Below are 12107 nucleotides of genomic sequence, written 5' to 3'. Positions count from 1 at the left end.
TAACAAGAGTGGGAAGTTCGGTTGATAGCTTTTGGACAAATCCCTCTCATGAGCTATACAAAACACACACACACACACACACACACACACACACACACAAAACCTGCACAGTAGCACTGTCCTTGCTGACTACACTTTGGCAGCCAGCACTTCAGATCAACTAGTGGCTGATGGCTAGGACAGAGAGGCAGCATGTGCATGGGCTAAGAATGTGGCACTGACGAGCTGCTTCTGGTCCCAAGCAGGTGGAATCGTGTGCAGCATATGATGATGTGGAGCAGTAAATTGAAAGAGGAGCTATAAAAGAGGTAGAGGGAGACTTTGTGGAAGAAGGTGTGGATACAGCATGGTGAAATTAGGTTCTTGTGACACTTGTCATGTCCCACCACCTGGGGCATGCTGATATCTCATGTTGCACAAAACAAGAGGAGCAGGAAAGAAGTGCTGTAATTTATCCCTGCAGTTGTGGCTGCTGCTGGGTTTGTCCACTGTGGCTAGGTTTGCCCAGTAGCAACATCCTCTTTGCTCAGTGAACCTGCTGCTACTCACTGTTGTGGCTCACTAACAATGATGGTGATGCCCCCTAGGCCTCAATTTGTTGGTCTATGAGACAGGAGACCTCAAAATGTGTCAAACACTTCATCCAAGGACGGATCTTCACACTGAAGGGCCAGCTGACGAAATCAGTTGTCGAGTGTGAGGGGGATGATTGCTTCGCAAACCATGTAGTAACCATAGGATTTTTTGGAGTTTCAAGCAACATGTACAGCTTAGACCCTGGAGCTCCAGATCCCAAAGCTGATACGATTAATGTGCTTGCTTGCAGCACTGGTAAAACTCTATGCGAGTGGCAATAACATGGGTGCACTTGCAATGTTAAGAAGACAACAAACTACATTTCATTCAAGGAAAGTGAGGCTGGTCCCTGCAAGAGGGCCAACTGACAAAACAACTGATACACATGAAAAAAAAAAAAAAAAAAAAAAAAAAAAAAAAGAAAATCCACACAAATGTCCTGGTTTTGCACCCTAAATGCAACAGAGTTCTGGCAGAGCCATTTTTCATAAGCTTCCCAGTCTTCAGTAGAGTAGTTGTACAGTGGATATGGTGGCAGATGCAATGGAAACAGCGGAGCCTGAACAGACAAAATAGCAACGAAACTTCCTGGCAGATTAAAACTGTGTGCCCGACCGAGACTCGAACTCGGGACCTTTGCCTTTCGCGGGCAAGTGCTCGACCACCGAGCTATCGAAGCACGACTCACGCCCGGTACTCACAGCTTTACTTCTGCCAGTACCTCGTCTCCTACCTTCTGAAAATAGCAACGAGTTTATCCAAAGTTGCTGCTGGTGGAGAAGAGATTGCAGGACAGTCACTGAAGTCATGCACACGAAAGTTCTTCTCGCTGCCACCTGTGTTCTAACTCTGAACACAATAAGAAACACAGTTATAAGAAATCAACAACTTTATTTGAGTCAGTGTGACAGCATAATAAAAAGACAGAACATAATCATTTGGGAACTTGAGAATGGTAAGTCAATAGAAAGAGGCCACTGGCTTCCTGCTGCAGGTGACTGAGGTGCAGTAGCCTCTGGTGGAAATACATGGAGCAGCTGAATGGCACGCTACTTGAATGAGATGTGTGCCATGGCTGTGGTGACAGAGGTTTAATAATGTGTGGGTTACTATGATTTTATATCCTTCCAACACTATTTGAATTATCAGCACAAATTTCTGCATTCTGTTTGTTAAATATGATTCAAACCAGTTGCAGGTAAAGTCATCAATTCCTTAAAACTTGAGTTTTTCTGAGAGTGTAACATGATCTATATAATTAAATGTCTTGGAGGGACCACAAAAAGAAGTACAAACTGTTTATATTTTATAACGGCTTGTAATATCTGATAAGTGAATGTATAAATAGCACGCTCAATTGAGTAACCCTTCCCGAGTCCACACTGTGATATGCCGCATCAACTGTTTCACCTTAAATGTGAGACTACTCTACAGTACATTTAAATATTTTGCAAATGATGTCAATAGGGAAATTTGGTGATAATTATTTAAGTCTTTGTCACCTTACAAACAGATTTAACAACTGGATATTTTAACCTGTCTGGAAAAATTCCCTGTGCCAGAGATGCATTACATACATCTCTCAGTACATTACTGATTGAGCTAGAACATCTTTTCAGAATTCTGTTTGAAATACCATCAACACCACGTGAGATTTTGTTTTAGAGTTTTTATAATCTTATTAAATTCAGTGAAGGATATTGGTGCTACTTCCAGCTGGTTACATTTTTGTGGAATGTCATTTTTAATTTATTCTGTTGCTTCCTCTACTGAACCATTTAATTCCATTTCTGGTGCTACATTTGGAAAGTAATTTTTACAAGCATTCGCAACTTGTGAATAGTCAGTCACAACACTGTCATTTAGTTTAGCTGTTCGTGTACCCTGTACACTGACTGACTGTCCTGTCTCTAATTTGACAGTGCCCCATATAGTTTTGATTTTATTATCAGTATTATTAATTTCTGTCAGCATGCACTTACTTCTGCACATTTCAATGAATTTCCTTAAAATATTACAGTATTTTTTGTTGTATGGAAACAATTTTGGATCTTGACTTATTCTGGCCTTTATATAAATTTCCCTCTTCCTCTTACATAAGATTTTAATTCCCTTATTTATCCGTTGCTTAATTGTCTTTCAAATATCTAAAAAAATTTACCATAGAAAAAACTGAACTTGACATTAGCCTCACCTATTTCAACTGCCATTATAACAATGCATCCCATTCTCATTAATAAGCCTCAATGCTTTGTATAAATCTGCCTCAGGGCTGTAAGGTGCTACATTTTTTATTTGCATTAATTGTGCATCATGATCAAATACTCCATTAACAATTGGGTACACATTAATTGTTTCAACCTGAGTACTGTCTATAAAAATATTAGCAATCTGTGTCCTACTATCTTGCTGCACATGTGTTGGAAGATCAAGTCCCAAAATTAGATTGAAACACCCAAATAAATGATGATTCCAGTTAACTTTTTCCACCTGTATTTTTATGAAATCAACCCTGAAATCTTCACAAATTACTAGTAGCTGCTTCTTGGCTGACCTATAGCTCAGTAATGCAACTAGACTTCTGTCTAATAATTTCATAGAGGGGTCTGTAGACTGAAATTATGAGAGAAGTATTCTGCAGTAGCAACTCACAACCATAAGCCTCTAAGTTCTGATCAACATAAAAACTTTGCGTCCAACTTTTACACACGCTGCAACTCTCCTTTTTCCATGTAAACACATAAAAATGATGCCAGTATATAATACCTAATATTTAACTTCTCCTGCGGTTACATGATGTTCAGAGGGGCATACAATATCCATTGCTTCATGATTTTTCACATCTTCTAGGCATACAAAAAGCTCATCTATCTTGTTTTTCAACTCCCTAATGTTCTGATGAAACAAATTAAGTACTTTTATGGAAACTGATACATATATTATGGTCCTGTTCTATTCTGATTTCTTTCAACACTGTCTGATTATTATGTGACTCTAAACTAAAAAATGCGCCCTCTGACTCCAGTAATCAGTGGGATTTTGTCTTGTGTGCATGTGCCCCCCCCCCCCCCCCCCTCCCCTTCCCTTCCCCTCTCCCTTATACTTTCTGCAAGATGGTCAGCTAACCCGTCCTTCCTGTTTCTAGTCACATGCCCACCATAACTTGTGTCTCCCCATCTCCCAATTTCAATAACAGGCAAAGTGCAGATATGACTGTTTCACTCAAAAGCAGGGCTGGCCACAGCATGCCAAACTTCATACATGCAGGGTGTGCAGGCCCGGCCTGTCTCAGCTTTTCAACAACATTACAATATCATGCAGAAACATGTTAAAGATTTATTTGACAATGAAAGTTCGCATCATAACAACAATCAACAAATAAGATTCATTGTTCTTCATATCAAGAAGCACATTGTGCTAAATTTGTAGGCACAGACCACATAAAAAAATTAGTGGTACATACAGTAAAATTTCCATGTTAGGTAAGTCAAGTGGCACGTCTGGAATGATTTTTTTTATTTAAAACTTGCTATTGTTGAATTTATGAAGGTAAAAGGAATGCAGGAACGAAAATTAGAACATCTATAACTGATTACAGACCTCACATTTTAACAAGACTTGACAGCACACCGCCTGCAGTAAGACACTGCCAGGTGAGAAACAACTTTTTTCTGATATGACATGGATGCATTTAAAAAGAAATTTGAGTTGTATAAGGGCCACAGTCTGAGAAATAGTCCAGTTTCCTTAGCTTACTGGTGTTAAACAAAATGTTCGGTTTGAAGAATTCATTGTGGCATTGGAGGAATTACAAGGACAGTTTCTTAAACATTTCAAGGACACTGCCAATATTACATCCGTTTTTTCAGCTGTTTTCGTGACTGTTTGCCATTTCAGTTGAAAGTGCCCCTGTGCATGTGCAGATGTAATGGACTTCAAAATGGTTCAAATGGCTCTGAGCACTATGGGACTCAACTGCTGTGGTCATAAGTCCCCTAGAACTTAGAGCTACTTAACCTAACTAACCTAAGGACAGCACACAACACCCAGCCATCACGAGGCAGAGAAAATCCCTGACCCTGCCGGGAATCGAACCCGGGAACCCGGGCGTGGGAAGCGAGAACGCTACCGCACGACCACGAGATGCGGGCTGTAATGGACTGATGTGCAAGGTAATTCCCATTCTAAAGACAAATCCCCTTAACGCTGAAACTGTCCAGGAGGTCTACACTGCTTTCCTCAGGTAGAGTTTATTTGTTGTTTTTTTGGGGGGGAAGAGACCAAACTGCGAGGTCATCGGTCTCATCGGTTAAGGGATGGACGGGGAAGGAGGTCGGCCGTGCCCTTTCAAAGGAACCATCCCAGCATTTGCCTGGAGCGATTTAGGAAATCACGGAAAACCTAAATCAGGATGGTCGGACGCATGATTGAACCATCGTCCTCCCGAATGAGAGTCCAGTGTGCTAACCACTGCGCCACCTCGCTCGGTCAGGTAGAGTTTCAACGTCTCCATAATGAGCTTGCAAAAGTACTACAGTATTTAGACCAATGTGTGTGTGTGTGTGTGTGTGTGTGTGTGTGTGTGTGTGTGTGTGTGTGTGTCCAGTCCTGAAGAAAGGTTTGTCCAAAAGCTGGCAAACAAAGTTCTTGTCTTTCAATGACTCAGCACCTCTACTACTCAGCCGACTGTTAACTTTGTTCCTTAAATTATTAATAGTCAACCAGGATGTTCCATAACTGTAGTCTTATTTTTAATTGGTTCTTTCTCAAAATAAAAATGATCAAACTACAGCAATAAAATAGCAAACGAGAGCTAAGCAAGTAGAGCTAACATAAATAAAAACTTTACCACACATACAATGACAAATCGGTCTTCAATGAATCTAAAGAATATCTGTGTCAACAAGTTATGTTGGAACAAGATTGTTCTCTGTACCATTCCAAGAACAAAGGCTCCACAAATAATGTAAAATGAGCTAAAATAATGCCTTGCTTGAATCTGGTTTTCCATATTGTTTCTTTTGCTTTATATTCATCTACTGCCTGGGATATATACATATATATATAAACACATATTGAATACTTTAGTCTATATTTTGTGGACATCACATATGGAATTTTTCTGGTAGCCTTGTTAAAATAATCCATAACCTACTTATTCTCACACTTATTAACCTTCAAATTTATCATACATGGAAATAATTAGGACAAACCCTTCCAACAAAATCGCCTTTCCCTGGATTAGGAAATGGAGCAAACTTTCTGTAAATGTGGCCCACACGAGAACATGGTGCATCTACCATTTGTCCACCACACTGCCAAATCTGCAACAGATAGAGCATCATTATTGGTAGAAAGAGGGAAACAATAAGATCAAACTTCAGAATTCAATTAACATGTGTTGTACCTTGAAAGAGAGCTCATACTGTTCACCTCCCCAGATTTCAAGTCCCTCATCATAGCCACCCAGTTCCCAAAAGAATTTAGAGCTGATAGCAAACAATCCTCCAGCCATTACTGGGCTCCTATAAATGAGCAGGTTAACACACATAAAGCAAGTATAATGCAATTGTGAGAACTTAACATTCAGGATATGAAAAGGACAGGTAAGCCAAAATTAAAACTATCTCTTGTGTAAAGGTATAAAAATAAAACCATACAAATAAATTCAGTGGCTGGTGAACAGACACAATAAGTGCAGCATCTCAAGCTTTCTAAAGCAAAGATTTCTTCTTCAGGCCACACTAAAAGAAAAAGTGATAAAAAATAAAGGAAAGAAACATTTTGGGAAAAGTGAGTGCTCTTTTTGTATGACCTGAACCTAAACTGCCGTTCACTTCTATGAATGATTCAGTTTCATGTGCCACTTCACCTAGAGTCCTGAATTATTATTCTTCTTCCTTCTTTTTTTTTTTTAACCTTAGCTCCTAAGCTCACTCTTCACCTCTATCTGAAATGGAATTTTCCTTCCTTTTACCGCCTCAAGAAAGAAACTTTGATACCTATTAAACTTTGCAATCTGGTGATTATATTTTATACTTGTAGTTGTTAAGTATGAGTTCTGCAATGGTTCTGTTTTCAGCAGTTATTACTGAAATTATCCACTAGACTGTTCTTACCTAAAAGGTTCTGTTGGATGTTTTAGATCTTCAGGTAGAAGTGGTAGCCTCTTGTAGAAAAACTCCCAGTCAAAAGCACCACGAGCTCCTTCATCTTGAGCTCTGTACTCAAATGTTTCATACGCAATGACATCAATGAAAGGGCAGACACAAGTACGATAATCTTCTGCAATTGGTTCTGTAGAAGACAACAAAATATTGTTCAAGGTAATTAAGTAAACAAAAAATTACACCATGATAACATAAATAGTGCTGCCACAGGAGAAAAAGAACTGGGAAGGTGCATGCTACACATTTCCTCAGTGGCTTTATCTGTTTTCTTATTGTGCTGGATTACAAGGTTTGCTATCCATTAGACTGACATCTTGTTCCCTACTTATTATTGAAGGAGAAAGATCCCTTAGCTGTTTTGGATCATTTTATGCCATGGGTACTGTTATAACATCAAGTTGAACAAATATATTTCTAGGACGACACAAAACATGTAAGTCACAGATCAAGTAAACAAAGTAAGACGTGTGTACATTGTAACAGTCAAATCAGCACTGAGTCCAAACCTAGTCGCTGCTGGCTGGCTGGCCGCTTAGGTGGCGCGGCTGCTGCATGGCTGGCAGACAGGGCCGCATGTGGAGGACGCGCGTAACTGCGTGGCGGCACTTTGAAAGATCGGCGAGTCACAACACTTACATTACTTGAACATCCTAATATTTGAGCAGCCACAAACCAATAAATCCTCTTGCTCTGTAACTATACATCCCCTTTTCTTTTGCTTCTTCAGTTGTAGCCTTGTTTCAAAGACCATACCTCTGCTCATCAATAAGGATTTAGATAAACCATGTGACACACAAATCATGATTAACACATCGTAATTTCAAATGAGCCTTGCATATAAGTGCAATGTCCTAACAATCATATCATTTTATTTGTTTGTTGCAAATATAGCAGCAGATATGGTTATTACTGGAACAGGAACCTACTACAGAATGTTACACCACCCTACCAGCAGGAAGTGCATCAAACATATCAGGTCCATGTCACTGAGTTTTAAAGGTCATGATTAACATCCCCTTCACAGCCATGTATACAGGGTGAACATTTATAAACCGACAAACTGCAGAGATGGATTCCTGGCTAGAAACAAGGTCTTATAAATGTGTGTCCAGAAATCCATCATTGCCATGATAGATGATGAGTGACAGTTCCTCTGACGACGTGCCTTGTGTTCCTTGTGTGTTGCAGGCTGTGTGATTTACAAAGCCTACTGTAAGCAGCAGAATGGTCTGGTATTCATGTTGGGAACAAGTTCAGATTATGTTTGTGTAGGGCCAAGCACGTGGAAATGCTCAAGAGGTAGCAAAGGTGTACCGTAACAAGTACCCTCACAGACACTAACCATATCACACAATATTTCAAGTTATTTTTGAGCATTTGTGTGATTGTGGGTTTTTTCAGGCAGATGAATGTGCAGTGAGGTGGCAGACTGTGTGCACACCCAGATCTGTTGGACCATGTCTACAGGATTTTAAGACCAACCCTAGCACAAGCTCAAAATCTGGTGTACACTCAGTGCCACCTACCTTGACAACAATGCATTTCCGGACACATGTTCACAGGTCCCATTTTCCTCCATTTCCAGTCAGAAATCCATCCCTGCAGTTTGTTGGTTTTATTTATGTTCACCTGATATAAGTAGAGAGACTTAACATGGCAATGAAGGATGGCATTAAATACTTTTGATCTGAAATGCATTCTACTCATGTAAAGAATGAGAACCACAGGTAGCAGAGTTCAGATCATTTCCAGCTGCTCACGGACAATAGTTAACTACTTACCGGGTGATCAAAAAGTCAGTATAAATTTCAAAACTTAATAAACCATGGAATAATGTAGATGGGTAAAAATTGACACACATGCTTGGAATGACGTGGAGTTTTATTAGAACAAAAAAAAAAAAAAGAACAAAAAAAAAAGTACAAAAAAAAAAAAAAAAGAAAAGAAAAGAAAAGAAAAGAAAAGAAAAGTTCACAAAATGTCCGACAGATGGCGCTGGACAGCAAAATGTCAGTGACTGCGCATGACAATCGTGTATAAAAGGAGCTGTAATGAGAGAGAGAATCAGATGCACCAGCAGACGTAGCATGTTGATGTCACCTGAAAAGGTGCTTTTAGTGAAGTTGTATTATCAGAATGGGGAATGTGCTAGTTCAGCATTACGATCCTATCGCCACAGGAAGGGGATTCGAACGGGTAAAGGTCCGTTGACTAATGCAGCTGTGGCGAGAATGATTTCAAAGTTCACAGGTTGTTTAGACGATAGACCCCATAGTGGCCGACCGAGCACAAGGTGTAATGCCGCTGAGACAGTTCTGGAAGAAATGGAGACTGTAGCAGGTTCGTCTATGCACGGGGAAGTCAGCGCTTGTGCAGTCGCACGTCGCGCCGGCATTCCATACACTACTGTTTGTTTGGCACTTAGGCGTACCCTCCAATGCTATCTGTACAAAATCCATCGGCATCATGAACTGTTACCTGCCGATTTAGTGAAGCGGAGGGCATCTGTGTTTTGGGAATTTCAAAAGATGGCGGAAGATAACGAATGGTTGAGTAACGTGTTGTGGACCCAAGAAGCTCATTTCACGCTCCGAGAGTCTGTCAACGCCCACAACTGCAGAATTTGGGCTACCGAAAATCCTAGAACTGTCGTGGAAACTCCATTGCATGACGAGAAAGTCACGGTATGGGTTGGATTTACTACATCTACTGTTATCGGGCCTTTCTTCTTCGAGGAAATGGGTGATTCTGGTTTTGTAACTGCTACCGTGATAGGTGAAAGGTACGCCGATATGATGCAGAATCGCATCATCCCCAGCTGGCTGATAAACACCTGCTGGAATGTACGAAGTTTATGCAGGATGGCGCTCCACCCCATATTGCTAATGCGTGAAAGATCTCTTGCGTGCGTCATTTGGTGATGATCATGTGCTCCCCAGACCTTGGTCCGTGCGATTATTGGCTTTGGGGTTACCTGAAGTCGCACGTGTATCGTTATCGACTAGAGTGCTGCAACGCTCAGTGTTTGACCAGTCACGGCTCGCCTGTTGACGGTGGGACCGAGCAGCTCGTGTCTGGCCCCACACGACTCGGCTCGGTCACGTACTCGCCCCATGTCTGATGTCCGGATTCCGGACACGCAGATAACCGAGCATGACCGATCACCGCTGACGTCTCACCTCGCCTCGCCCCGGCTCACTGCACTGTACAAATCCAACGCCCCTCTCTCTCTCTCTCTCTCTCTCTCTCTCTCTCTCTCTCTCTGTCTCTCTCTCTCTGTGTCTCTCTCTCTGTCTCTCTCTCTTTTGATACAAAAGTAACATTTCCAAGAACGGGTACGTGACACAGCTAAATTCATAAAGCACCTGGAAACTAAAATGATATTTCAATACAATTGCGGATAGTAGACGAGTCTCATTTCCAAACAAAAGAGATATTTTTCCTTTCATTTATAGGAAACATTAAGTAAGTGCTTTCCCTGTAATCTAGGAGACAACCATCTTCATAAAGAAAGCATACAAAGAATATTAAACATTTACAGACGTAACTTGTCTTACGTTTCAATTGTTTGCAACATAAACAAAATTATAGTTATTGTTGATCAGCAGGAAATCACTAAGGCGTTCCGGATTTAATTGGCTGCGGCAATTTGTTAGTAACATGCCGGCTTTACTAAAGCACCTTTCACTAGTTGCACTTGTTGCTGGGATACATAAAATACGTCTTGCAACTGCAGTCAAACCTGGCAGATCTGTTTCATGTCTGCTCCACCACTTTAAGATATCATCATCATCTCCAGGGTGCATTAAAATGTACAGATCTACTTCATCTGCTGCGGATGATCTGTTGTTCCTCCATTCCTTGAAACGAGCTCTCTTTTTGGGTGGCGATGACACAGTATTTGAAGGATCTATGATAATAAACAAAAGAGACAAGTAATACAGAACTGATATGGAAATCATCGAAACATTCCCGTAAGAGACCGATGACCTCGCTGTTTGGTCTCTCCCCCCAAACAACCCGACCCCCGTTCCCATAAAAACGAGATGTTTTACGTTAATGAAATATTATACGAGTCACAACATTCCCGTTTCTAAATAATACACTTTCCACTAACTGTGCAAAAACGATTATGTTAATGATTGAATGTTGTACCTGCGTACGCAGCACACATTTGTCGCACATTGTTAAGAATTTCCTGCTTTTCACTTATTTGAAGCATATTAAGATAACGGAAGGACGGCCAAAGAAACGATCTTTGTGAGGTTACTTGCGACTGTGTTTCTTTAAATGAGTGGTTCCCGACTGGAAAAACAATAAAGTGGAGCAGTTTATGCACGATACGTACCCAGTAGACGTAATGTTTTCATCTACAATCAACAGAAATGTACTCCATACTTGGCTTTTTAGACCTTCCCGTTTCTTTAATGTGTAAACATTGGTTTCAATCTTACGTCTTACTACACTGGCTTCCTCGCGCTGCATGATTACAGAGAGAGACATAAGAAGCCCGTACTGGCTGCAGTGTCACACGGATAATAACACGTGTAATGTGTTTGAAGTTATGTGCTACGTATTCGGTCACGGCTTCTATGCTCGGTCACAAGAACTAGTGCGGGTAGCCTATCCAGTTAGGGTGTGCTCGCACCACCTCTTATTTTGTGCTCGCTTACTCGGTCATGCAGGACTCTATTATCGACCGACATCTCTAGGGATGCTGAAAGACAACATCCGACGCCAATGTCTCACCATAACTCTGGACATGCTTTAAAGTGCTGTTCACAACATTATTCCTCGACTACAGCTATTGTTGAGGAATGATGGTGGAAACATTGAGCATTTTCTGTAAAGATCATCATCTGTGCTTTGTATTACTTTGTTATGCTAATTATTGCTATTCTGATCATATGAAGCACCATCTGTCGGACATTTTTTGAACTTTTGTAATTTTATTTATTTGTTTATTTATTTATTTATTTTCTAATAAAACCCCATGTCATTCCAACCATGTGTGTCAATTTGTACCACTCTATTTACATTATTCCGTGATTTATTCAGTTTTCAAATTTATACTGACTTTTTGATCACCTGGTACACAGGTCAACACTTGTTTTCCCTTATTAACATTATGAATAAATATCAGCATTCAGAAGAAGAACAAAACTTCTGATAACTTAACAGTTTTCCCTTAAAAGTTGGTCTCACATGATAGTATGGTGCAGAAAATGCCTTCCTTCAGTTTCCGATTGAAACAAACATGCAAACATCAATAATTATCATCTGGTGTCTGAGCTCCACCTGTCTTCACAATGCAATCTCCCTCCTTTTCATATCCTTATAATGGTTTATCTCTAGCCCAAT

At 40.5% G+C, this 12107-nt stretch overlaps 1 protein-coding gene across 1 annotated transcript in view; it reads right to left on the bottom strand.

The window, feature by feature from the left end:
• The window catches only part of LOC126412077 (N-acetylgalactosaminyltransferase 6), a 154622-nt gene that overhangs the window by 51840 nt on the left and 90675 nt on the right, over positions 1 to 12107 (bottom strand). The window contains exons 6-8 of the mRNA XM_050081481.1: positions 6696 to 6873; positions 5984 to 6101; positions 5790 to 5900 (exon numbers count right to left, since the gene is read on the bottom strand). Coding sequence (XP_049937438.1) covers positions 5790 to 5900; positions 5984 to 6101; positions 6696 to 6873 — 407 coding nt within the window. The remainder of the gene's footprint in view (positions 1 to 5789; positions 5901 to 5983; positions 6102 to 6695; positions 6874 to 12107) is intronic.

Source organism: Schistocerca serialis, chromosome 7 (genome assembly GCF_023864345.2).
Source record: "Schistocerca serialis cubense isolate TAMUIC-IGC-003099 chromosome 7, iqSchSeri2.2, whole genome shotgun sequence".
NCBI lineage: Eukaryota > Metazoa > Arthropoda > Insecta > Orthoptera > Acrididae > Schistocerca > Schistocerca serialis.
Note: the sequence above shows the minus strand (reverse complement) of the source record. Positions and strands in the feature narration are given on the sequence as shown.